Source organism: Hipposideros armiger, unplaced genomic scaffold (genome assembly GCF_001890085.2).
Source record: "Hipposideros armiger isolate ML-2016 unplaced genomic scaffold, ASM189008v1 scaffold_362, whole genome shotgun sequence".
NCBI classification, from domain to species: domain Eukaryota; kingdom Metazoa; phylum Chordata; class Mammalia; order Chiroptera; family Hipposideridae; genus Hipposideros; species Hipposideros armiger.
In genome coordinates, this window is record NW_017731712.1 from 843,949 (window position 1) to 869,051 (window position 25,103).

A 25,103-nucleotide genomic window follows, 5' to 3' on the forward strand; every position below is an offset into this window, starting at 1 on the left:
GGGGGCGCGGCGCCGGGCCCACTCCTGCAGTTGGCTCCCGGGGTCCGCGGGGCGGGGCCCGAGGCGGCCAATGAGCGGCTTCATGGCCCTGCGGGCCCGCCCACATCCGCGCCGGGGTCTCCGGTCCCGCGTGGCTATGGGCCGGGTGGGACTGGCAAGGGTCGGCACCTCTTCCCCTCACGCCGAGTCCGCGGCGCGCGCGAGCTAGCCTCTGCGTGCCCCGGCCTGTGTCCCCATCTCGGGGGCGTCCTCTGCCGGGTGTCCGCCGTGGGTGGGGGTGCCGGCCTCTGCCTGGAAATTGACTTGCTGAGTCACTCTGCAGTTTCGCCGGGGCAGCTGGTTGACCCCAAATCCGTTACATTAAAAGTGTTTATTGGGCCCTGCTGTGTAGGGGATGGTACGCGTACAAGGGTCTGCTGGGAGGTGGGGGAGGACTCTGTGCATGCTGGGCACAGGAGGGGGCCGCCCAGGACCCACTTGAGGTGACTCTGGAGTTGGCTTGTGGGAACGAGGGTGAAGCGCTTCAGGCAGAGGGGCCCAAGTTTGGACTTTATTCTCTGAGTGGGGAGGGGGTTCTGGAATGTGTACAGGAAGATGTCTATAGTGATGCATGGGCTGTTGGGGACTGGCCTGGAGGCTGTCGAGCTGGGGTGACAAGTCAGGCCCAGTGAGGAGGGGACAGTGAACAGAATTTGTGGGTGAGGCACGTGGAGCTGTTGAGTGGACAGTCCATTGTGTGACTTTGTCCAGCAGAGCCAACGGGCTCTCCACGAGATGAACTCTGTGTTCTCCGCGGCCTCCGTGCCACTGTGCCTGCCAGCCAAGTGACCAGGCCAGACACAGTGGCTCACGTCCTGTCATCTCATGCCTAGGTTCTGGAGGACACGTGCAGGAGGCTGGATTTCAACCCCAGCGAATATGATCTGAAGTGAGTGATCTGGCCAGGCTGCGTCCTGAATCCACCCACCCCCTCCCTCAGGGCCCTGCTGAGAGGCTGAAACCAACAAAAGGTTCCAGTCTAGAAGCCAGAAGCCCCAACCCAGGTGTCGCAGGGCAGGGCCGTGCTCTCTCCAGAGGTCTAGGAGAGGGTCCTTCTTCCGGCTTTTGGGGGCTGCTGTGTCCCTCCGCTATAGCCACGTCACTGCAGTCTCTGCCTCCTCCTCACGTGGCCTTCTCTGTGTGTGTGTGTCCTGTCCTCTTCTGTCTCTCATGAGGACACTTGTCATTGGATTTAGGGCTCATCCTGATCCAGGATGACCTCATTTTGAGATCCTTAACTCACATCCACCAAGTCCCTTTTTCCAAATAAGGTCCCAGGCACAAGTCCTGGGAGTGAGGATGTGGGCATATCTCTCAGGGGCCACCGTTCACCCACTGCACAGGGTTTCGCCTTTGGCTGTGTTAAGTTCCTGGTGGGGCTCCCAGGGCAAGAGGAAGTGGCCGTGGAGAAATGGGAAGAGACCTGCACACGGGGCTGCTGACGGTCCCTGAAGCTGCTTGCACGCATGGGTCTAAATGGAAAGGCCTGGAGCCTCACACTAGGGATTGGGTTTCTGTCCTCCAGGAGGAGATTTCACTGTAGTGATATGTCTTCACAGTATGGCTGTCCGCACTTTAGGGGCAGAGAGGAGCCCGTGGCGTGGGAGCCTGCTTTCATGGGCCTCGCCCGTGCTGTGTCGTGCGTGGGATTTTTTGCAGAGGAGGCTCTGAGTGGAGACACCCTCACACCCTCCTAGCTCCCCACCGCCTCCTTGCCTGACTCCCAAGATTCTCAGGGCCCTTGCTCTGTGCTGGGCTGTCCCCTGGCTTCCTGTCACAGAGCCACATGCCATGCCCTCTCTTCTCCCTCCACCTCCCTGAGTCCTTGGTTAGTGCATGGTCGGAGCCGTCAGACGTCGGGTCTCTTGCAGCCTTATCATCTTTCTCCTGTGTCCCTCTTCTCCGCTGACTGTACAGCTGCCCCTTGAAGAACACGGGTTTGAACTGGGCAGGTCCACTTTTTTCAATAAATACCTGTAATGTTTTGATCCGCAGATGTGGAGGGCCACCTGTGTGCACCATTCTGTGCCATTTTATATAAGGGACTTGAGCGTCTGTGGATCTGGTGTCCGTGGAGGGTCCTGGAACCTATCCTCTGCATATACCGAGGGAGACTGTAGTTAAGTTTTGGGGAGTCAAAAGTTAAATGTGGGATTTTCAACTAGGCGTGGGTTGGTGCCCCCTAACCTCTGTTGTTCAAGGGCCAGCTGTGTTTGTTTAAAAAGGGCTGCCACTACCAGGGAGGGCAGCCTCGTGTGTGGCCACATGTGTGACACCTTCCCCTCACCTCCAGGCCCCCGGCCCCCTTGCCCTCGGTTTCTCCCTAGATTTACTGTCCTGTCTTGCACTAGATTTTGGAGTTGTTTCCTGACAGTCTCTAGGCAGTGTTAACATGGATATAACACTGCCTTCTTTTTCACTTCTTCCAAACGCCAGGGCCTTATAAACTGTTCACGCTCAGAAAATCATCGTTTCCTGCTGTGTGCTGGAATTCACGCAGCTGGGTGACCACTGTGTGTGTGTGCACATCTCACGCTCTCTCACCAGCATCGTAGTTGTGTCTTAAGCTTCCATGAAAAATAGAACTGAGTCTGACGTTTTTGCGGCGTAAGTAAGTTCTCTTATTTACTCTCCTGATTCGCTGTCATCTCCTCTACAGTCAAGGCCATGCGGCAGCGGTGGTTTCACAGACGCCGTGGGCGTGAGCTTTTCTCAGACCTGAGTGCTCTGTAGGGTGCCCTGGGCTACCTGTTGGCTTTTCTCACCTGAGTTTCTTGTTTGAGAAGCACCACACTGAGCATGGTCCCAGCCTGGCCTTCCGGGAACGCAGGCTGCCCGTTTAGACCAGCAGGGTCTCGGAGTCTCCGAGAGACAGGGTCTCGGGAGACTCTCCTCTCCTGCCCTTGGGTATTTTCCTGTCTTGGCTCATCGGCTCTGTTCATCTTCCCAGTTCTTTCTGAGAAACTGCCCCCCTGGGCCTGCGAGCTCTGTGCACAGGGATCAGAGGAGGCTACAGGCCCACCCCATTGTCTGAGGGCCCGCTGCGTTGGCCTCTGCCTGAGCGGTTTGGAGTCTCAGAGCTGCCAGGTCCCTGTGCAGCCGCTAATCCGAGCTGGATGTAGGCAGAGACTGAAGGGCGGCTCTGGGGTTGAAGACTTGGCTTTGCGAGCAGTCTCGCCCTATCATTCCCAGACTCCGGCCGCGTGAATGCCTGCTCACCGTGGGGGCTTTCAGGCTGGTTCCCTCTGTGGTTCTCTAGAGCCTTTGCCTCCTGTCTTTGGGGTTGTGGCCTGGCCTCAAAGGTGGCAGGAGCAGGAGTGATGGGAGCTGGTCATTTTGGGAGAGTGAACGCCGTGGCTGGACCGCCTCGGGGTACAGCTCCAGTGGGTGACACAGGTTGTAGTTCTAGTAGAGCTTTCCGAGCACAGCAAGGTGCGTGTCCCTCAGTTGTTTCTGTGTGTTTTATTTCTTGACCTGTCCTTGGGCTGGCCATCACTTCCGGTGAAGGAGCAGCCAGCCCCTCTGCGGTTGGTCTCCCCTCTTGCCCTGCCCGCCTGCACTCAGTGTGTCCGTTCACTTTCTCTTTCCTTCAGAAGACCTGTAGCCAGGGATCCACTTCCCCTTCTGCCGGCCATAACCCCATTTTTGCAGCCTCAGGCACTGGTCGGGGTGCCGTGCACACGTGCATGGCACTCGGCAGGCTGTGTTAGCGTCCGTGGGGCAGCCCTGGGCTCTGGTCTGTGTTGCAGGTTTCAGAGGAACGTGCTTGACCTCTCTCTGCAGTGGAGGTTCGCCAACCTGCCCAATAACGCCAAGCTGGAGATGGTGCCTGCGTCCCGCAGCCGCGAGGGGCCCCAGAACACGGTAGGTGCCCCGGGCCGGCCAGCCGTGCTGCTTCCCGCTCTTCCCTGAAGGCTGTGTGGGCCACAGGCAGCTTCGCAGCCAAGTCCTCGCACCCATGTTGCCTTCTCAGGGGCGGGGGCCACAGCCACTTGCTACTTTGATGATGTGCTAAGTGTACTTGGAGGCTTAGCTGTGCTGCCACCGTCTCAATGTGTGAGCGGCACCCGCCCAGCCAATGACCCTGGTCATCGTCTTTGGGGGTCTCGGCCCGCGGAGCTCTGTCAGGACTCGAGTGTGGCCCCAGTTTGGCAGGAAGGAGGACACGTGGCTCAGAGGTCAGGGTTCATCCCGGCCGCGCCCACTGGCCTCGCTGGGACCACAGCCCGAGTCTTCCATCTGATCAGGAATGTTGGGTTCCTAGAAATCTAGGAAACAGCTGGCACAGAGAGCTACCCTCCTCAGCCTCCCTCCCCCCAGCCCCTGTCCTTTACTCAAGTCATCACGAGGGGGGCGGCCTCCGTGCCCGTGGGAGACAGTGGGGCTCAGGCCCTGGGGCATCGCTCAGCTCTCCAGAGCCCACCAGGAGTCAGGCCTCAGGGACTGACCCTAACATCGCTTTTTTCCATTATGACCACAGTTCTCCAAGTTCCACTTGGAGGGAACCCTGACTTCCCTTGGGGCCCCCTCAGGGGTATATTGGGAAACTGGGTTTCCATCGAGTGGTTTCCTTTGGGGATTTAATGTAAATGTGCACTTGAAGAGGCCCTTGGCCCAAACAGCATGTGTGGCTGTGACAGAGAATCCAGGGTCAGGCCATGCGGGTGGGCTGCGCGGGAACTAAGGGTTGTGCACGCGCCCACCTTTGGGGCTCTGCGTGAGCTCTGATGTGTCGTCACTTGGCAGGGGGGCCAGAAAGGAATTTCCCCCCATTTGGGTTATAGGCTTGTATGAAAAAGTTCAGAAAACACAATGGATTCATTTTCTATGGCTGCTTAACAAATTATGCCCAAGCCTTGAGACACAAGAACCTACCCGTGTGTGCAGAGGGGGCAGCACTGGCCGGCATTCGGCCTCCCACGCCCCACAAGATCCCATGGAGCCCTCCCGCCCAGGCCTGACAGTCAGGCCTGGGTCCAGGCTGGGACAGCTGCTGTCCTTCTCCCTCAGCCCACATCTCACCTCCTCAGATTCGCATCGCTCTGCAGCTGGATGATGGCTCCAGGTTGCAAGATACTTTTTGCTCGGGCCAGACGCTCTGGGAGCTTCTCAACCATTTTGCGCAGACGAGGTGAGCTAGGGGGAGCGGGTTCCGGCACTGCACGCTGCCGCAGCTGCGGTGGCCGGCGGGGCTGGTCCAGAGCCACAGCCCTGGGCTCTGCTGTGGCTGGGGGCGCGGCCGTCCTGGTGAGAGGACTGGTCTGAGATGGGGGGTTGCCTGTTCACCCGCCGCATCCAGCTTTCCTGGTGTGATATCGGACCTTACTCTCCAGGAAGAGCAAGGCCACTCTTGTGCCCTGTGGGGGACCTGAGAGTCCCCGAGGGTTTGGTGAGCAGTGAGGGGAGAAGTGGGGTGCTGGGCCCCTCAGCTGATAGATGCTTTAGGTATAAAACACCCTTATGAAAATGGGTTGTATTTAAAAAGAAAAATTTCTTAACGATTATTGATATGTGTCCATTTCTACCTGGTGACTAATGCTTTAAACTTGGCTCCTGAATGTGTCAAAATGGTAGCCCTTTAAGTTTTGGTCTCATTATGAGGTGGAAGTCTTGTCCACTTTGAAAGATCTCAGCCAGCAGGATGAAGGGACCGTGTGAGGCTGTGCACCACAAAATGAGGAGTAAGCCACAAGGAGGGGACCGGGCTCCGTAGTATGGGGTCCCGCTCCCCAGAAGGACCCAGGCCCTCAGGGCGCCGACCGAGTGCAATCCAGAGGGAAGCTGGGGGCGGCCATGGAAAAGGGACCTGAGGACTCCCTGCGGTGAAGACAGGGCAGAGTCCCCCGTGGGAACAGTCAGCAGTAGGTACAGACAAAACCAGGCAAGTGTGGAGAACAGCGTCCTCTGCTGGCACATGGGGACCTGGTCCCTCAGGTGCAGGGGAGGCAGGGGCCACTTTGGGGACATTCGTGGTTCACAGGTGCCCTGAGAACGGGTTGGCTTCTAAACTGCATTTAAGACATAGTTTAAGAAACATCAAGGGAAGTGGAGACAGCTCTTGGAAGAAATCGGGTGCCGTCAGGGGGAGGTGGGCCCGGGAGGGTTTGTAAAGCCCTGGGACTGGACAGCAGCAGTGTGGGTGTGTCGGGATGCATGCTGACCGTTTGTGTGCTTTGTCAACACGGGAGTGCCCAAAGCAACTTGTGCCGTTTCCTTTCTGCTTATGAAGATATTGTGATGTTCTCCTAGAAGTTCCCTCAGCGTCGTTTGCTATGTGGGTCGTTTGTGTGGATGCTGCCTCGTTCGTGCAGCCCCAGCCATTGCTTCTGTGTGTCACTGCACAGACAGCAGGAAGTCTGTGCACACCCCTAGTTCTTCCCTGAGAATGAATTCTGAGAGGCAGAATTGCTGGGTGGACGGGTAGGGGCTTCCTTAAGTTTCACCTCCAAAAACGCTGAGCCCAGTCTTTCCTTGGAACTGGTGTTCGGTGGGGTTCACTGACCTTGAAGCAGGTTCCCATGAGGGAGGGGCAGCGACAGCCCCAAAGCAATGGCCAGAGGCTGGGTTGGCACTGGGGCCAGGCGGGAGCTGGTGTGCTGCCGGCCGCTGCAGGTCCCCAGCAGGTATGAGTGAGGTGCTGGTGGGGGGCGTGGGGCAGGCTCTCTGGGATTCCCAGCAGGCAGGGTGGGACGCGGGGAACTGGCTTTTCTTACTTGATGCTTTTGCAGAGGCGAGAGTCCCAGAGCATTTGGCGTGCAGCGCTTGGCAGGAGCCATTGGAGGCAGCACAGCGCCCGGGCCTACGGTTGCTCAGGTGGCCGGTCCTTTGCCTGGGGATAAGGGTGGGCATCTGGGGCTACTAACTGGCCACTTGACATGGCACCTGGGCCACACATGCGGGCCACAGAGGTAATTAAGAATTTTCTGGTAGCCACATCAAAGGAAAGTAAAACCAGGTGCGATTAATTTTAGGAGTTTGGTTAACTTGACTCCATATATCCAAATATTACCCTTTGAACATGCAATCAACAGGAAAATGAGATATTTTATACTCTTCGTTGTGGGAGGTCCCTCACACCTGGAGCAGACCTCCTTCTGGGCCAGCTGCCACACTTGCTCGGCGCCCACAAGTGGGGCTGGTGGGTGCCTTGGTTTGCACTGGCCTGGACGTGGACTGGCCAGTCCTCCTCTCTGCTTCTTGGGCAGGAAGGCCACCAGGAGAGGGGCTCCAGGCACGCCACCCCCAGGCTGGAGTCTCCGCTGAAGCCCTGGGCCACCTGCTCCCAGCCGTGTTTCACAGCCAAGCCCATCTGAACACGGCTCATCATACCAGCTGTGTGCCTGGGAAGGGCAGGCCATCTGTGTGTTTCTGGGGTCTGAGGTTTGAGGCCGGGGCCCAACCTGGGGTTGCACTTGGGGTGAGTTTGTGTACCCAGACCCAGGGCCTTGTGCTTGGCCAGAGGCATAGATGCCATGGTGTCCACTCAGAGCTCTCAGGCAGGCCCCCCGTTGTTTCCTTGGGAAAGCCAGAGGCTACTTCCCTCTTGAAAGTGCCCCTGGTCTGCCTGCCCTGAAGGAGGAAGCTGGTTCTGTCCAGCCTTGACCTTTTGCTCCCTTAAACTTGTCTCTTCATCTTTTCATGGCTGGGCTGCCAGGTAGGGGGTGTGAGTCACCTGGCCCCTTGGGACGTGGCCTCACCCAACGTGGGACTCCCTGTGGCAGCAGGAGCCGTTTGAGCCTGAAGTCACAGGTCTGTCGGTTTGGGTTGGTTTTTGTTATTCTGCCATGGGCAGCACGGTGGTGCCAGGCGTGTGTTGGCAGCGCCCATGTTTGTACCAGCCACGACTTGGTCAGGCCCAAATAAGTGACACATACAGAAGGGGCTTCAGGTGGCCTGGCTGGCCCCCCAGTTGTGGGTCAGCATGCTTTGTGCCCCTGTACCCTACCTGGCTGGCCCCCGCTGGCCCCCACCCGACCAGGGGAACAGGTTTGCTGGCCTTACACAGAGCGAAACCGCACTGGTCCCCCCTGAGCACCATGGTGCCCTGCTGAGGCGGTGTCTGGAGCAGGGCGCGCACCCATGCCTGGCCTCGCGTGGCGGCTAGTGGTTCTGCTGAGTCTGGAACACAGGGCTTCTTGGGAGGCCCGGCACAGCCCCCTCGGGGACATTTGGAACTTTAGCGAGGTCTGTTGCAGGGGGGCCGCGGGCTCTTGCCGAGGGTGCGTGAGGGGACGGCTCCTTGAAGCGCTGGAATGTCCCCTGGGTCCACTGTCCCGGACAGAAAGCTCTGCTAATTGGCTGGGAAGGTCTGGAAGTGATTGGGCCACCCCTCCCCTCGCGTGTTTACAGGGAATCGGATCCCTCTGGAGCAGCCACACATCAAAGCCCGGCTGGCTGGCGTTTGATGTCCAGAGGCCTCGGAAGGCAGGAGGCAGGCGCTCGTTCGGCCCTGTTTGTGATTTGCAGTCCTGCTCGCATGGTCCTGGGGAGGATTGCGACAGGTCCTCCTCTGGTACTTTGGGGTCTTGTGCTTTCCTGAGGCCTGGGTTCACTGGGTCTCGGTGGGCCGGGTCTCAGGCCCTTTGGGGAACGCCCTGGCCCCACTCTGTGTGTGAGGTCACCCAGCATGGCAGCCCATCATCACTGTGGTCCAGGCTGTCAGCCGCTGGGTCTCTACTTCCTGCGGAGACCTCAGGAGGCAGTGAGGTTGGTCGTGCCCCGACTTGGGCAGGGGCAGGGCCACACCTCCTCCAGGAGCCCCCACAGCTGGCTCTGGATTGTGGGCACAGCCCTGGGCAATACACAAAAGCATAAGCTAAAAAGCAGAGAAACAGGCAAAACCCACGCCAGAGCTGCGCAGGGGGCCTGGTCACAGTCTCGGACAGCGGAGTCTGCAGAGTGCGTGTGCAGCCTTACACAGAGCGAGACCACGCTGGTCACCCCGGCCGCTTTGGGTGCCCAGCTCAGCTCCTGTGTCTTCCCGCCTGTCACGTCCATGTGGGTGTGAGCCATGAGGCCTGGGAGGGCAGTGCTGTGCGGACTGACGTTCCTCCAGGCCTCCTGTCCCTGGGGCTGCCCGGATGTTCCCAGGGACTGTCGGGTAGGCGCTTATTTGGAGGGCTAGTTTACAACTATGGCAACGCTGGAATGAATTTTCCTTTGGTGGGCACGGGCCTGTGTCCTCCGGGTAAATGCTGCAGAGCCAAGACGTGGCCGGCGGGCAGCCCATAACTGGGGTCATCAGCTTGGGCCCCGGTAGTGAGAGGCGGCGTTGGGCGTGGTGTGGCACGTGAGCGAGTGTGTGCCTGCACGCCCGCTGTCATACGAGCCCATCCAGCGGTGTTGCAGGGAACTGCGCTCTCCCATCTCGGGGTCCGGCTTATGAGTAAGGAGAACTCAGTGGCTGGTCTTATGCAGGCAGATGCCCGCTGCCATCTTACTGGAGAGCACAGCCTCCAGGATCAGAGGGGGGACAGTTTGGCCCTGGTCAGTGGTGACTTGGGTGACAGCGTTGAGGGGTTGCTGGGTGGGACATCTGCTGAGTTTGCTATTTCCCAGACGATAGAGAGAAGTCTACGGTGCGTCCATGGTGTTTCCTGCCCGTTTGTCCTTGGGAGGCTCCCGTGCCCAGTTGTGTGGCTCAAAGCTGAGGAGTCTGGGCTGCACATCCTGAACCCTGCATGGCCTTCGGTTTTGCTTTTTGTGTTTTTTGATGACAGGGATTTCAGTGGCCCTCGAGTTGTGTGTGGGCCTGTCCTGTGTGACCATGTGGGCCTCTGGACAGGCTTCACGAGGACACACCACCTGCACCCTCCCAGTGGTGGCCCCTCAGGCCGCCCGCCCTGGTTCCAGGCAGCAGGCTACAGTGCCAACACGAGGCTCTGGTCAGAAACAGCCTCTTAGAACGGGAAGACCACGGTGCCGTGTGTCCCGGTGTTGCACCATGGGGCCTGGGTGGAGGGGACGACACTCAGGGTACTGGTGGCCTCAGAATCCACTTAGTGGATTCGTGCCCTGAGCTGCTCCTGGCACTTCAGGGGTCAGCGACTCCCCTGTAGGACAGTTTCGGATAAAAGCCCAGATCACAGTCCCAGAGACTCTCTTTTTCTTCGCTGACCCTGGGCACAGTTGATAGTGACCCTGGGCCCGTCCAGGAGGTGGTTGGTGCCGCTTGTCACCCTGCTCTGCGTCCGTGTGCTTCGAGTCTTGAGCTGGTGGGAGACATCCCCACGCCATGTGCCCATGGGCCAGGCCTCTCGGGCTGGTGGCCGCCTCCTTCTGGGTGGGGTGGGCGGGGCCTCCGCAGTGACTGGCTGGGTGCCTGGGTGCCATCCCAAGGGCACCAGTGTCCTGCGTGCCAGCGGCTGGCCTGTGATGTTTCTTCCCTGTCCTGCAGGGAGTGCCTGGAACAGCCTTGTGAAGCCAGCCCGGTCTGCGTGTCCATGAGGGATGAGGTAGGTGCTGCGGCCCCACCCGCCTGGCCCTGGGCCCCACCACCCGCTCCCAAGCGGCCATGCAGGCCCAGCCCCGTTTTCCAATCTGGAAAACTTACTCTCCTTCAGACCCGCCTTCAAAGAGCGAGTTGGTGGGGGGGGGGGCGCTTCAGCTCTGAAAGCGCGATGTGTTTCATGGAAGAAACGCAGGACGCCGGCTCCTGGAACTAACCGCCGGCCGCCCAGCCGCTCCCAAACCTCCCTCAACGCCCTATTTGTTTTCTCAGCTTCTTTCAAAGCCCAAGAGTCACAAAAGTGGTTTCATTTTAATAAATATTTGCTTTGCTCTGTGTTTTGATCTTTTTCAAAACGGAGTGCAGCGTGGTGCAGGCTCTGCCTGTCCCCACCCACCAGCCCGTGACGGGGACCCTCCTGGCGCTTGGTCTCCTGACTCACAGGGGCTTTTTGTTTCGACTCTGGCCAAGTGCCCTTTCATTTCCCAGGGTGGCCACTATCCCCAAGGGGCCCCGGGAGGGCCCTGGTGTGGATGGGACGTACCCACCAGGGCTGTGAGGGGCGGGTTCCCGGGCTGTGAACCGGGGAGATCTGGGGGGCATATGCTCCCCTGGAGGACACGGACCACTGGGCTGGGCCAGGGCCATCGTGGTCAGTTCATCCCTCCAGAGGGCTGGCCAGCCGGTCAGATTTGGCCTGCCCAGGCCTGGGGTGGGGCGGGGTGGGGGGGACAGACCCCGACCAGTGAAAGATGCTCGGGAGCAGCTGGGGGCCCCATTGCGCTGGCTCTCAGGCTGGGGCGGGGTGTGGGAGGGCTTCGCAGGGGGGCAGGGCCTGTGGTGCCCTCACCAGGGCCATGCGAGTCCTCGGCCCAGGCCAGGCAGGGGAGTGTTGTCAGCGAGGGGCCAGTGGACGCCCGGGGCACAGCTGTCCTGTCCCCTCCTTGTAGGTGACTGGCAGAGCCGCCTTGCAGAGCACGACGCTGCAGTCACTGGGCCTGACCGGGGGCAGCGCCATCATCAGGTGGGGGCCTCAATGGAAAGAAAATGGGAAACAAACGCAAGAGCACATACGCCCCCCACGGCCCTCGATCTGAGGCCACTGCCCCAGGGCTCTCGCACCTGCAGGGTGTGGGGTGGGGGTGACGTGTCAGGCGGGGGCCTGCCCTCTGCAGGGGCCGGTGGGCAGGTGTGCAGCCCATGCTCACGCTGCCCCCCCACCAGGTGAAGTGAGGGGAGGGGCGGGAGGGCCTCCCGGGGACTGGACTCAGATGGTGAGAGCCGTGTGTGGACTTTCACTCTCCTTCTGCTCCTGCCCCCAGGTTTGCCATGAGGCGATGCAACTCGGCCATCAAGCAGGAACCTGGGGGCTCCTGGAGTGAAAGCCCAGGGAGCCCGACCCCCTCCCTGTCAGCCGAGCAGGCAGCCAGCAGCCCTCTGCTGCCATTGAGCCCCACAGGACTCAGCCAGGGTGATGTGAGCCGTCAGGACCAGGCAGACGCCTCAGGGGCCAGCCACGTGGATGGCCTGGGCCCAGAGCCTGCATCCGCACAGGCAAAGCAGATCTCAAAGCAGCCCACCCCTACCTGCTTTGTGCCTTTTTCTGGCGGGGGACAGCGCCTGGGTGGCCCCTCCAGCTCTGCGAGGTGTCTGATGTCACCTTCAGCCAAATTGCCAAAGTCCTTCTCCAGCCCCGGAGGCCCCTCCAAGCCGAAGAAGTTGAGGCCTGGCCAGGCTCCCCAGCTGGAACCGGAGCTGGTAAGGGGTGAGCTGGGTGCCGGGGGTCCTTCCTCCTGACCGCATTTGACCTCTCAGCTGGTCAGCCTTGGCGGGGAGCAGGGTTGCTGGGCGCGTTTTCATCTTCTCAGGGAAGTGATTCTTTGGTGTGGTTTTGTCTTACATCAGCTTCATTGAGTTACCATTTTGGATGTAGTTTGATGGATTTTGACAAACCCATGTTCCCCGGTGACCACCGTCACAGCCAAGAGAGCTTGTCTTCCTGGTGGCCCTTGTGTGGGTGCGGGGACTTGGAGCACTCGTGTCCCAGGCGGTGCCTCAGAGCCGTCACCCTCCACCCTTCTGCCTGGGTTGCTGGTTTTGACATGAAGCTGGCTTTGGCATTGATTGTCCCATGTTACACTTACTGCTGAGCCAAGCCTTCCCACAGCTCATCCACCACCAGCCGGTGGGGTGTGGGGCAGGCAGAGTGGTTTAGCATTGCCGCAACCCAGGCACAGGGAGGTGGGGAGCACGCCCTCTTCACAACCTGGAGGGACTTTTGGTGTCAGGTGGGGATGTTCTTGCGTGGAATCCCCGCTGGCCGCCTGCACTGCAGCTGGGAGGAGGCAGTGTGATGAGGCGGCCAAGGGGGTGGGCACTTGTCTGCGTCAGATGCCTCAGTATATCACCCTCTTGTCTGGTCAGCTTTTTGGGGTGCAGTTTACTGCATAAGCAAACCTGCTGTCAGAGTGTGTCTGGCCAGTTTTGCAAACAGCACATTGCCTTCTTGAGCTGTCTTTGAGTACCTCTGACTTCAGCTGTCACCCACTTGTCCCCGAGTCTCACACCCACCTCAATTGACGTGGCCACCCCTGTCTGCTTCACTGACCACATACTGACCTGAGGGGTAGAAGGTGCCCCGCATTTTTGGTGTCATCCGGAGCACCCTCTCATTCTTGCCTCCAGGTCACACACCTGGGGAGGGTGGGGTGTTAGGGACACCTATGCCTGCTGGAGGGTGGGGTGGGGTGGGGTCAGCGTGGGGCGGAGCCTGGGTCTCTGCAGAGGGGCAGACTGTTTGGTCTCACTTCTGCTCCCTGCACCGCTCTTGGTGTGCCTCTGTTGGATGCACAGGTAGTGGGCAGGGGGGCAAGCCAGTCCTGACCTCCATGAATGTCTTTCCTGGGGAGGTGGTGGCAGTGGTGCTCCGGCTGTTTGGGGACCCCACTGGCTTTTGCGCTGACGTTTGGGCCACATTAGAAACCAGTACGCAGCCCCCAGTCTTGTGATCTTAGTCACCTGGGCCCAGAATCAGTAGCCAAAAGCAGACCCATGTGTTTGGGGTGAGCCAGTTAGGGGGGGCCTGACTCCCTCTGGGCTTCCTTTTCCTGGGATCGCTGGGTTTAGGGCCAGACACTGCGGCCAGGACTGGCTGTCTCTTTTCCCCCATCCTAAAGGGGCAGAGGTTGCACCGAGTGGGGCTTCTGGGTCTCTGGCCCCTTGCCCAGGCAGGCCCTGGCTCTCGGTGTGTCTTGGGGGCCCGCGGATAGCCCTGTGGGCTTGTGCTCACCCGGGAGGTGGTTGCTGTCCGGACACAGGATCCCCGCACAGCCTGGAGCACTGACCCTGGGCCCCAGGCAGGAGGGGGCATCCGCCTGGTCGCCAGCAGCGCTGCCTTTGATCTGGGAGCCCAGCAGCTGGCTGGTGGTGGAGTGTCCCCGCCCGCCTGCCTCGTGCCTCCTGTCACTGACAGCCGCACACCCAGAGGCCGGCCGGCCACATGGTGTCTGCTTTGTGTCCCTTTTCATTGCTGGGGGAGGGGAGAGGGGAACAAAACAGAACTTTTGGGGGAACTTCAAAGGTACAGTTTAGTAATCAAAAGGAGTTTCCAAGTTTCCCATTAATGTTTTGCCTGTGTGTGGTTTTAGGATTTAAATAAAGAGTCGGAAGAGACAGGATAAAATATAGGCAGGTCTTCAGCTGAGGCCGGGATGGTTTACAGACCCGGCGGCTCCTGCCTTTGATGTCAGAACATTAATTATTAGAAGGTAGTTTAACTGGCCATCAGAAACGGGCTTGGGGCGAGGCTGGGGCTGCCTGGCGGCCCCTGGCCTGGCCTTTGAAGTCCTCCTGCCGGCCGGGAGGCCGCCCTGCAGCTCCATGCACGACAGCCTCCATCCCAGGAGGCTCTCCCTTCCTCTCCCCCTGCGCAGAGGGCACAGGGTCCCTGATCAAAGTCCCCGGTCCCTGGCAGGATGGGTGGCTGACAGTGGTTGTCCCTGCGCCTGTCTGTCCCGGATGGAGGGGCCTGGGTACTTTCTCAGGGCAGGCGTCAGCCTCGCCTCTGGCCGTTCCCGCTCTGGCTTATAGGCAGGGGCTGGGCGGCGCCCGGCCACACGGAGAGCATCGCCCTCACTGCCCTGCTGCCCTCTTCTCAGCCTGGGTACCTGCCCACGACGTCCACCCGAGAGCAAGCCCCACTGCCTGTCCCTGCCATGCCCAGTGGTGTGTGTGACTGCCCCCGGCTCCTCCTGCAGCCCCAGCTGTCCTGGGGCACCACGTGGTCTTAGCTGGAATGCCCATTGAGGTTTCTTAGAACATAGGGGAGCAGCTATGAAGGCACTGGCTGAGTCTTGAGGCAGTTTTTGAAGCCTGGTGACAGTCAGGTGCCCTCCGGCATCTCTGTCCTATAGGGTCTCAACCATAACTGGACTTGGGGGAGGGACAGATGCCTAACCTGTGCACCGTAGTGGAGAATGTGTGTGCATGGCACCCCGGGCACCCTGAGCTCCCCAGACAGGGCCAGGCCGCCTCCGTGGACGAGGCCTGGGGGCCCGGTTTGCAGAATTTGCACCCCAGGGGCAGCTTCTGCGCCTGTGGCTGAGACCCTTGTTTACGTCAGCGTTTGGGGGGGGTCCGTTCACCTTCTCCACAGCCACACGCCTGGCCCTGCTGTGGGCACGTGGGAGCTGCCCAGCTCCAGTGCTCAGCTGCCCTGTTGTCTTCTTTCTAAAACATCTCTCATATCTTCTGCTGGGAGGGTGAGCGGGCGGGCCCAGGAATGCCCCCTGGGCCCTGGGCCGGTGTGAGGGAGGCCCTGGCTCTGCTGAGTGCTCGCTGCTGGGGGTCTGTGCCTCCGAGCTTCGTGTCCAGGGCCGTCCTGCATGCAGCCTCGCGCCCGCCCGCCCGCCCGGGTGCAGCCCTCCCTGCCCGCCTGCCCAGGCCTTGGGCGGTGTCTTATGTTCTGGCGCTCCCTCCAGGGGCGGCGGCTCTGGGAGTAACTCGGAAGGTTTGGCCTCCATCCCTCGGTAGTGATTCATTTAAGCTCTAAGCCTCAAGGGGAAACGCTTCAAATTCTCTCTCACCAGAATCATTGTCAGGACCGTCTGGGCTGCAAGCGAGGCGGGAGGGGAGGAGAACTAGAGCCCTCACCAGGAAGCTGGAAATCTGGGCTCGAGGTCACCTCCAAAGAGGTTTTACATTTTTTTCTCCATGTGTCATCATGTCCTGGAAAATTACTGTCAAGAAAATGAAACTGAGCGGGCAGCAAGGCCACTCCTGACATGAGGGGACCCCAGCATGCCCAAGTGTGTTCTCAGCCATTTGTGTGGTGGCTGCTGGAGTGTGTCTACCCAACTGTCCAGAGACCGTCAGGCCCACATCTCAGCCCAGCTCCCGGTCCCCTCGTCCCCTCTGTGCTCGGCCCCCAGCGGTGCCAGCCGGCCACACTGAGAGTGGTGTGGGGCTGTGGTGGGCACTGCTCGCAAGCCTTCGTCCCCTCAGGCCTTCCTCCACCACCTGTCCGGTGTGCCAGGGACTCTTTCTGAAGGCACCAGTGGCCGTCCACAGCTGACAGTTGTCACCAAGTCCCCACCCCTAAATGGCCTGGGTGTCACTCTAGCGTTTGTTTAGCTCTGGCTTGTCACCCAGGGCCTCCTCTGAAAGTCACCCTCAGGCGGTGCGCCTGTTCCCTCTATGTGCCTCCCGGGTCCCTGGCAATGTCATCCAGGTGCAGACAGCTGAAGGCCATCCACCAATGAGGTGATGGCAACTCACGTTCTTGGTGGCAGCTCCGTCTTCCACGTGGCTCCCTGGAAGCCTCTGGAGTCAACCTGGAGATTCGAGCCATGGAGGTCAGCTGTCAGGAGCGCTGAGGAGGTTCCGGGCTCCATCCTCAGCCCAGAGCCTGTGACCCCGCCAGCGTCTCGGATGCCAGCTGGAAGGTTCATCAGACCCCTCCCCAGGCCCCAGGGATGTGCCCTTTGGCCAGGACACAGGACTCACTCCTTTAGTGAGGGTTCAGGCATGTGCGTTCTGTTTTGCTAATGACATCTCATTCTAAACCTCTGTTCTTCATCCAAAAATGTCTCCATAAACCACTTGGGCTGGGAGCCATGTGTAATACCTGCCCATGACCAGGGACCAGTGGGAGAAGGGACAGCAAACGGGGCTAGGGCGCACTGCTTGGGCGTCTTCCCACAGGAGCTGTCAGACCAGCCCCTCCTCCACCCCCTTTGCCCGGAAACGCTCTCTCCTGGGAAGGCTAAGGTGAGGGTTTGAAGCCCCCTGGCTTCTCCCTTGTCTTTTGGTGGCATGGTGACATTTCCTGCCAGCCCAGCCACCAGTTCATCTGTGTATTTTTGTGGGACAGGGCCTGCCTGGGGCCAGGACATGGCGGCAGCCCTGGGGCATGGTTGTCCCCTGGAAGTGCCGAGGCCAGAGTCGCCATGTGCTCCCTGGGACTAGCTTCACCAGCCGTGTCCCAGGGTCAGGGACTCATCTGGATGGTCAGGCTCAACTTGGTGCCACAGGCTGCATGTCACCCAGTTGGTGCATTCGTGGGTGATTCGTGTGCCTGGAGCTGGGCCCTCCAAGGGAGGGCCTGGGACAGGTGGGCCTAGAGCCTGCTGTTGGCCCGCAGCCGTTGTGCTGAGGCCCCCAGGGGCCCAGCTCTGGACACCGCGACTCCCGCTCAGACACGTGTGTCCTGTCCTTGCCCCCCCCCCCCCCCCCGGGAGCCCAGGCTTGCTCTCGGCCCTTCTGGAATGCAGGCGCCGTGGCTGTGGGGGGCAGCCTGGCGCCTGGCATCTTGTTATAAAAAGCTCTGGCGTAGACTGCTCGTGGCGGCTGCAGAATGGTTGTGGCTTTGAAGGGGCAGCCCCCAGGGGCCTCGGCCAGCCACCTACGGGCTCTGCTGCCCAGGCCTCAGCCAGCTCCTCCCGGCCACTGTGCCGTAGCGTTCTGAGGTCAGAGGGGCTTCCTGGCGAGACCCGACCTCCTTTCTCTGAGGGAGAGGGCATGGCAGCTGTGTGCTCGGTGACTGCAGGGACTGTCAGAGTGGACAGTCAAGGCCGTGGGTGTGGTTGGGGGGAGAGCAGCCCTAGAGACACCTGGCAGGTGCAGTGGGGGGGAGTGCCTCCCCAGACGCTGTGCGGCTTGGGCCTGGCTGTCCCCAGGGCAGTGGGTCTGACCTTTCGGGCAGGCAGGGCTGTATGGAAGAAGACCCGTCTATCAGAGAAGTGCGTTCCCAGCGCCCGCCCAGCGCGCCCTGGTCCCAAATATGAGAAGCTGGGGGTGGGTGGGGCTGCTTTGCGCGGCGGGGTGGGGGGTGAGGGAGGACAAGACCTGGCATGGACACCTCGGTCAGGCCCGGCTCCTCCAGCAGCCTCAGTGCCGCGAAGTGTCCCCTGCCCCCCCCCTCACTGCCATTACCCACCCAGAGGCCACAAGCAGAGCAAGCCCTGCCTTGTAATTCCCATCGCCCTTGCTGCCAATTAGGACTGACGCTGTCGCTTCCTGTGTCCCCAGGGTGGGCAGAGGGAGGAGCCAGGCTGCTCCCCTGGGGAGGGGTGGTGGGGTCAGCCGGGCCGTGGGGCCAGCGGTTGGCAGGTTTTTGCCAAACCTCTAATTTTGGGGCTGCCGCTTCCCCTGCCCCTCCCACGGAGCCCCAGCCGTGGCCTTGACCAGGTCACTGCTCCCCAAGCTTTGGGGACTCTGATAGCAGGCAGCTTCCTGGGCCTCTTTGGGGGTGGGGGAGGGGAGGCTGGCCCTGCCAAGCAGCCACTCGCCTCATCCCACTCCCTGAGTCCCCCCAGCAGTGACTGAGCCAGGAGCCTAGGGCCATGCGCCCTGCTGTTGAGCAAGGGTCCCAGCATCAGTGTTGCTGAGCAGACAGGCATGGAGGGAGCTGCTCCAGCCTGGACAGGCTTGGCCTGGGGTCCCCAGCCCGCTGTCCCACACCCCACCCTGGAGACCTGGCCCTGGCTGATAGGTGGGTCTGGCGAGGCCTGGGCTTGGCTCAGGTCTGCATGGCCGGTCCTACAGCAGGGCCTGGGTGACCCTGCCCCCTGTGGGAGCCTGCGTCAGCAAAGCCCTCTGCCCAGCAGCCGGTCGACCGGGACCCCATGGTGTGCCACCCTGACCTGGAGGAGCTGCTGCAGGCCTGGCCTGCGGAGCTGCCGGACGAGTTCTTCGAGGTGACTGTGGATGACGTGAGAAGACGCTTGGCCCAGCTCAAGAGTGAGCGGTGGGTGTGACCCCAGACCCTCGGCATCTCCCTGTTCCCCACTTCAGGCCCCCATTACCTGTGCCCTCACAGCGCCTTGGAGCATGTGGGACCCAGGCAGGGAGTGCCTAGTCCCATCCAGCTTGTGTGGGGCCTCCACCGTGGCTGGGGAGCCCTGGGATTCACCCACCCCTTCCGCAGGGCGCGTCTGGAAGAAGCCCCCTTGGTGACCAGGGCCTTCAGGGAGGCTCAGATGAAGGAGAAGCTGGAGCGATACCCTAAGGTACTGGAGGGGCTGGGGTGTCAGCGCGGGCTCAGAGCGGGGGCCTCCCTCGGCCACCACAGCCCACACGCCACTGGCTGTGGTCAGCTGTGCTTCACCCGGCCTGCACAGCCTCAGTTAATGACTGAACCAGTCAGCCCGTTTTATGATGAAAACATAGTTCAGTGTGTTTTTATACATGTACACGGGGTCACTACCCAGTCCTCGCGCCCAGCCCCTGGCATAGCTGTAGTCGGGAGCGTGGTGGGGACAGCGAGGGCCAGGAGGCGACTGGCACTTCCTCCTGCCCCAGTCCTGGTGTCTGCCCCCTGGGGTGGGCACCTGGCCACCGTGGGCGCAGGGGCGCAGCTGACGCCTGGCTTGTCTGCCCAGGTGGCCCTGCGGGTCTTGTTCCCTGACCGCTACGTCCTACAAGGATTCTTCCGCCCCAGCGAGACAGGTGAGTGGCTGCCTGGACGTTCTTGAGGGCCAAGCCCCTCCTGGCTCCTCCGAGGCTGTGGGACCGCCCGCGGCCACCTGGCCTCTGGGCTCCAGGGAGGCGGATGCTTTCAGGTGGCTGTTGTCCCTGTGGGGTAGGCAGCGGGCTCTGAGCTTGCAGAGCGGGTTGGGGTGCGGGCACAGGGCCAGGACCACCTGGGTGCCCCGTTACCTCCATCTGGGCATCGAGGGAGGCAGGCTCCAAGCCCCCCATAGCCAGCAGTGGAGTCTCAGGCTAGGGCTGCAGCTCACCTGGAAGGCAGGCACTGATGCCACCAGTTCTGAGTGGGGTCACCTGGGGCCTCCCCAGGTGGAGCTCAGGACCGGGTGGTGGGCAGGCAAAGGGAAGGACATTCCAGCAGCAGGGTGGGGTCCAGCCAGGCCGTGTGCCTTGGCTACTGTGGGAGGAGCTGCTTGCCTTGTGCCCCCTCAGTGGGGCCTCGGGCCTGAGGCCGGGCCTGTGGGTAGTGGGGACCTGCACAGAGCTTGCGCCCAGCAGTTGCCGGGCATGTCTGGGTGGGGCCCTGCTGTCCCTGGCCCTCTGCTCACCCATCCTTCCTCCTCCAGTGGGGGACTTGCGGGACTTCGTGAGGAGCCACCTGGGGAACCCGGAGCTGCCGTTCCACCTGTGTGAGCTGCCCCGCGACCCGCTTGCGCACCCTGTCCTTCCTCCCTCCTCGGAGCTCCCCCAGAAACAGTGTTGGGACCAGGGGGTTGGGGAGGGCGCTGGCCTCCCTCGTAGGGCACCTGGGTGGTACGGGCAGGGGTCCCTGCAGGTGAGTCTGCCCCAGGTCACCCCCCTCACCCCCAAATCCTTTGCCCGGGTTTTTGCAGCAGCAGAGAGGGGCTGAGGGCTGAGGGCTCTTCCAAAGTAGGGCCTGGGTTCCCCCTGCCCTAGGCCTGCCTTCCCTGGGGCGAGAGGGCTGGGGCCTCCTCACACAGCCATCTCTCCACAGTCATCACTCCTCCAAAAACCACCCTGGATGACCACACGCTGACCCTCTTCCAGGTACTGGCTGCCTGGCCTGTTGCGGGGGGTGCTGCTGGGTCACCCGGAGGGTGAGGCCAATGTCAGGAGGACTGTGGCCTTGTGTCCTGCAGAAATTGGCCTGTAGGCAGTGTGGGGGAGGGGCCTTGGGGCAGGGCCACTGGGACCTGTCCTGAAAGGTCAGGGGTCGGAGGCCTCACTGCAGGTGGCCCGCTGCTGGGCAAGTGTGGCCCCAGGCGGCAGGGCTGCTGCCCGGCTGCCTCCTCCCCGGCCCTGCCTTCCCCCAGCCGTGCGCGGCCTCTGCCGGGAACGCAGAGCTGGAGCTGGGGCTGAGGCTGGGGCTGGGCCCTCCCGGCTAGCTGGCAGTGCTTCTGCCCGACCCCCTGTCGGCCCGGGAGCCCCGCGGAGGGTGAGGAGTGTTGGTCTGGCGCCCCGCTGGGCTGCCTTCCAGAACTGGAGGAATGTCCTGTCCCTTCGCCTGGGAGAGCAGCCTGGGGCCTCCCCAGCCCCTGGCCTAATGGTTTCCTCTTCAAAGTCTCCTCAGATATTTTAATCACTAACAGAGGCCAGCCCTTGTTAAGTGGCCCGCAGGCCCTGCAGAGGTCTGAGCTGGGGCTGCCACCGTTGTGGGGGAGATGGGACAAGACCGGGCAGAGAGCTGGATGCTCACCAAGGAAACAAGTCAGGGTGGGCGGGCCCCGGGCCCCCTTCTCAGCCCCCAGGAGCCCCAGAGGCCTCTTTCTCCATCCCCGCCCACCCTCCCTCAAAGGCCAGCCTGTTGATACAGTGGATTTGGAAGATGTTTTGGGATGAAGGGGGACCAGTGCCCAGACTGCCCCCGCTCCAATTAGGAGTCCTGGGGTGCTGCCTGTCCCGCCCACGCGGCCTGATTCCTGGTGACACTCTGCCCCCGGCTACCAGCAGCCGTCTCCTTTCATCTGTCAGCTCAGCCCAGAGCCGGGGGCCTCCGCGCGGGGTGGTGGAGTGGCGGCCCTGCCCGCCGATCAGAGAGCTGGCAGGGCTCGGAAGGAAGCCTCCTCCCTCACGGGGAGCGGGTGCGGAAGCCACTGGCTTTCATGTCCCTGGCAGGACCGCACTCTGCTGCTGGCTGCCCGGGAGGCTGCCTGGGGCCTGCCCTGTGCTCCAGAGAGTGACAGCTCAGGGCGGGTGTGGGGGACGGCAGCCCCGATGCCCTTTTTGGCTGCAGGATTATGAGTGTTTGATGGGAGAGGCTGGGGATGAGGACAAGGATGGGAGGGTGTGGGGGATGCAGTCAGTGGGCGCAGCAAACCTGCTTCCGGGGCCTCATCCCCTTCAGCGCCGGTGCTGCCCACCACCCGGCCCAGGACCCAAGCATCACCCTTGGTGGGTTCTGAAGACCGCCACAATCTGTGGGGACCCCCTCAGCCTGAGCAGACAAGTAGACCCTCTGTGCTGGTAGTCACACTGGTTTTCTGTGCTGTTCACTCACCACTGTTTGGTTGGGATCCCAGAGACACAGGCCAGTGGGGAGGGGGCTTCCAGCAGATGCTGAGGGGAGGCCAGGAGTTCGGGTTCAAGAGGAGCTGCCCCAAGGGGCCCTGAAGACTCCCATCTGGTGGGAGGGGCCTTCAAGGCTCCAAGCCCTGCAGCCCCCAGAAAGCCCAGCCCACCTGGTGGGCTTGGGCGAGGTCCCGTGAAATAGGAACATGCCGTCACTCAGGGTGCCGTGAGAGTGGTCCCAGCACCTGGTGGGTCCCCCGAGTCAGAGTCTGGCCACGCTGGGAGATGTGAGGCACTGTTGCCCCCTGGCCATCCCCCAGCTCCCGGTACCTCCAGGGCCCTAGGGCAGCCCCCACACACCCACGAGGCTTTGATCCCAGGTGTCACAATGGGGTTTTCAGAGCGTTCACAGCCCTTGTCTGTGTCCCTTGGTTTTGGCTGTGGTGTCAGCGTTCCTGGACCTGGCTTGGAGGCTTCCTCTTGTTAATACCCCATCTTGACTCTAAGAGCTCGGAGTTGGAGCCAAGAGCAGAGAAAACGCGTGCCCAGCTGGCAGCTGCTGTGGTCCTTTCACCAGAGGCTGGGGACATGAAGCCTTGTGCCATCGCTGCTGCCTTGGCCAGCTTTAGGGCTTTTAGCCATAGTCCTCCTCGGGTGCAGAAGTAGCTGGGGGGCAGGTTATGACGCTGGGGGCTCTGGTGCCATCTGCCGGCCTCTGCACCACAGTCCGGCCTCAGGACACCTTCAGGGGCATGTAGGGCTGTGTGACCCCCCTCATTCCGCACCTGTGCAGGTGGGGTCAGTCCCTGAGCAGAAACCCTTTCCGCCACCCCCCTATAGCTGGGGGCTTAGGAGAGGTGCAGCTTCTGGACCCCCAGGGTGGGTGTGGCACCCTGATGCAGCACCCACCTGGTGGGAGGGGCTTCATACTGGCCGAACTGGCTCTTCCCCATCAGGCCAGACCCAAGTCAAGTCAGGGAATCTGAGCGTGGCTTTCGGGCTCTTGGCTGGTGGACTCTCAGAGGCAGCAGATCTGGCTGGATCCTCTCAGTCCAGGATCCCAAAGCAACTTGGCTCCAAGAGTCCCCACTCCCCATGGCTGGCTCTTGGAGGCTGAGGGTCCCCCAACAGTACCCGTCTCTGTCTAGCTGCTCCTAGTGGATCTGGGTTCTTCAGCCTGAGGGTGCCCACCTGGCTGCCCCTGCAGACCCTCCCGCACTCCTCTTCAGGCAACATCGATGCGGGAGGGGAGGTGGAGTGGGGGCAGGGCCGGCTGGGCAAGGGCTGGTGGCCGCCCTGTGCCTCTCCTTCCCCATACCCCCGACCAGTGCAGGGCTGACCCATGGGCCTCCTGCTGTACCTGCTGGGGAGGGGCCGTCCAGGCCTAATGGCTGCCTTCAAAGTGTTAACTGTTCACCCCGGAACTGGGCAGCAGAGAGAAGGGAGGGACTAAAATGCCAGCACACACCTATGCTGGTGCTGGCCTTCACTGGGGTTGGTGCCAAAGGGGGAGCCCGCAAAGCTGGGCAGCGGGAGGGGCATGGTGAACAGCTTGTCTACAGGTGCAGGCCCCACGAGGCCACCACTGAAGTGAGGTGCAGCCAACCTGCCCCTCCTGCCGGCCCCTCCCCACAGTGCCCACCTGGCCCCTGAGCTCCCCTCTGCCCTCCGTGCAGGCAAACCTCTTCCCTGCTGCTGTCGTGCACTTTGGAGCTGAGGAGCCTACAGGTGGGTGGGGCCCCCACTCTGCTCACATCACCTCCACCGCCCGCCCTGGGCCCGGGTCCCTGGCTCATCAGCTGCCCCAGAGCAGGGGGCTTCCTTTGGGTGTGGGAGGGAGCCTTGTGGCCCCATACCCCCATACACTACTGGGCACTTAAGGCTGGGGCAGCCACGTCCCTGAGCAGGGCAGAACAGGGTGGCTGGGTGGGGCCCTCCGTGTCCTGAGGTTGGGCTGGCCCTCCTGCAGGCCTCTACCTGGAGCCCAGGCTGCTGGAACACACTGTTTCCCCATCTGCAGCCGATGTGCTGGTGGCCAGGTAAGTGACCACGTGGGGGGGGGGGCGGGCACTGCTGCAGCGCCTGCCATCCTGTGGCTCCACATTCATTCCATCCCCAGGTGCATGTCCAGGGCCTCCGCGACTCCACCCCCGCCGCCAGCCCCTGACCCTGCGCCCCAGCCAGCTGCTGAGGAGGGGGCAGTGGGGCCCCTTGAGCCCAGCCCCAGGGCGGCCCAACCCATGAGGAGGGATCTGGGCAAGGTGCCCAAGTGGCTGAAGCTGCCAGGTACTGTGGGGGGCAGCAGGGCAGGGAGGGGCTGCCGGGCAGCAGCCCAGGAGCCCCAGGTAACCTGGCACCTTTCAATTGCAGCCAGCAAGCGGTGAGAGCTGCCAGCCCAGAGGGCCCACTGCTGGCAACAGGAGGACCCTTCCCCACCCTGAGCGGGAATAAAGTCGAGCGCTTCTCCTCACCCTCCTGTGGCCTTTCTCCAGAAAAGGGCCCCACAGCCCTGTGCCCCAGCGCCCCCCGCCGATGCAAGCCTGTGAAGCTCCCAGCCACAGGCTTCTAGCTGCTCCTGACCCTGGGACCAGCCCGCCCTGCAGCCTGACTGGACCACATGTGGGCCCGGGGTCCCCTTGCTGCAGCTTTGCTCTTTAACGAGGGCACAGGTGTCCCCCTCTTGGCATCATTAATTCCCCCTCCTTCTCTGAGCACACAAGTGTGGGGAGAAGGGCCTTCAGACATTGCCTGCCTGGCTATGTCACAGACCCGGCCACCCTAGCCCCTGGCACAGAGAGGGGAGGAAGGCGGCCCCCACCCTGGAGGGGCAGGGCCTGGCCTGGGGTTTCCCGCCCCGCCCTCTCCATCTGAGGCACTTCAAAGTGGCTGTGGGGCATGGGTTCTGGCACTTGTCGCCAGCCTCTCCCTTCAGGTCTAATTACTTCCACATGCTCCCAGTGCTTTGAAGCCCAGAGACTCCCTGAGGGGCGGGGGAGAGGAAGGTGGGGAAGGTACAGGAAGGGGTCGAGTAGGCCAAATTAGGGATGGGGGGCTTGCCCCCAACCCATGCACTTGGTCCTCAGGGATGGGGGCTGAGGTTGCCCCGCAGGCCCTCGCCAGATCCTCTGGCAAGGCACCTCGCCAAGGCAGATGGGGTGGCTCT

General features: G+C 61.8%; 1 protein-coding gene across 6 annotated transcripts in view; it reads left to right on the top strand.

Moving 5' to 3' along the window:
- Positions 1 to 24,410, top strand: part of ASPSCR1 (ASPSCR1 tether for SLC2A4, UBX domain containing) — a 24,685-nt gene extending 275 nt beyond the window's left edge. Inside the window, exons 1-17 of one of the 6 annotated variants that reach the window (XM_019661926.1) lie at positions 103 to 397; positions 873 to 928; positions 3,789 to 3,903; positions 5,050 to 5,170; positions 6,768 to 6,852; positions 10,436 to 10,493; positions 11,437 to 11,510; positions 11,809 to 12,244; positions 18,592 to 18,731; positions 18,912 to 18,993; positions 19,366 to 19,432; positions 20,038 to 20,100; positions 20,427 to 20,479; positions 23,617 to 23,668; positions 23,910 to 23,979; positions 24,060 to 24,226; positions 24,311 to 24,410. In XM_019661926.1, the coding sequence (XP_019517471.1) occupies positions 395 to 397; positions 873 to 928; positions 3,789 to 3,903; positions 5,050 to 5,170; positions 6,768 to 6,852; positions 10,436 to 10,493; positions 11,437 to 11,510; positions 11,809 to 12,244; positions 18,592 to 18,731; positions 18,912 to 18,993; positions 19,366 to 19,432; positions 20,038 to 20,100; positions 20,427 to 20,479; positions 23,617 to 23,668; positions 23,910 to 23,979; positions 24,060 to 24,226; positions 24,311 to 24,324 (1,656 nt within the window). In that variant the 5' untranslated portion in view covers positions 103 to 394 and the 3' untranslated portion in view covers positions 24,325 to 24,410. Of the gene's footprint in view, positions 1 to 102; positions 398 to 872; positions 929 to 2,475; positions 2,651 to 3,788; positions 3,904 to 5,049; positions 5,171 to 6,767; positions 6,853 to 10,435; positions 10,494 to 11,436; positions 11,511 to 11,808; positions 12,245 to 18,591; positions 18,732 to 18,911; positions 18,994 to 19,365; positions 19,433 to 20,037; positions 20,101 to 20,426; positions 20,480 to 23,616; positions 23,669 to 23,909; positions 23,980 to 24,059; positions 24,227 to 24,310 lie in introns of those variants that run through there. The other 5 variants (XM_019661930.1, XM_019661928.1, XM_019661925.1 and 2 more) reach the window with 5 other exon arrangements.
- Positions 24,411 to 25,103: the final 693 nt, after the last annotated feature.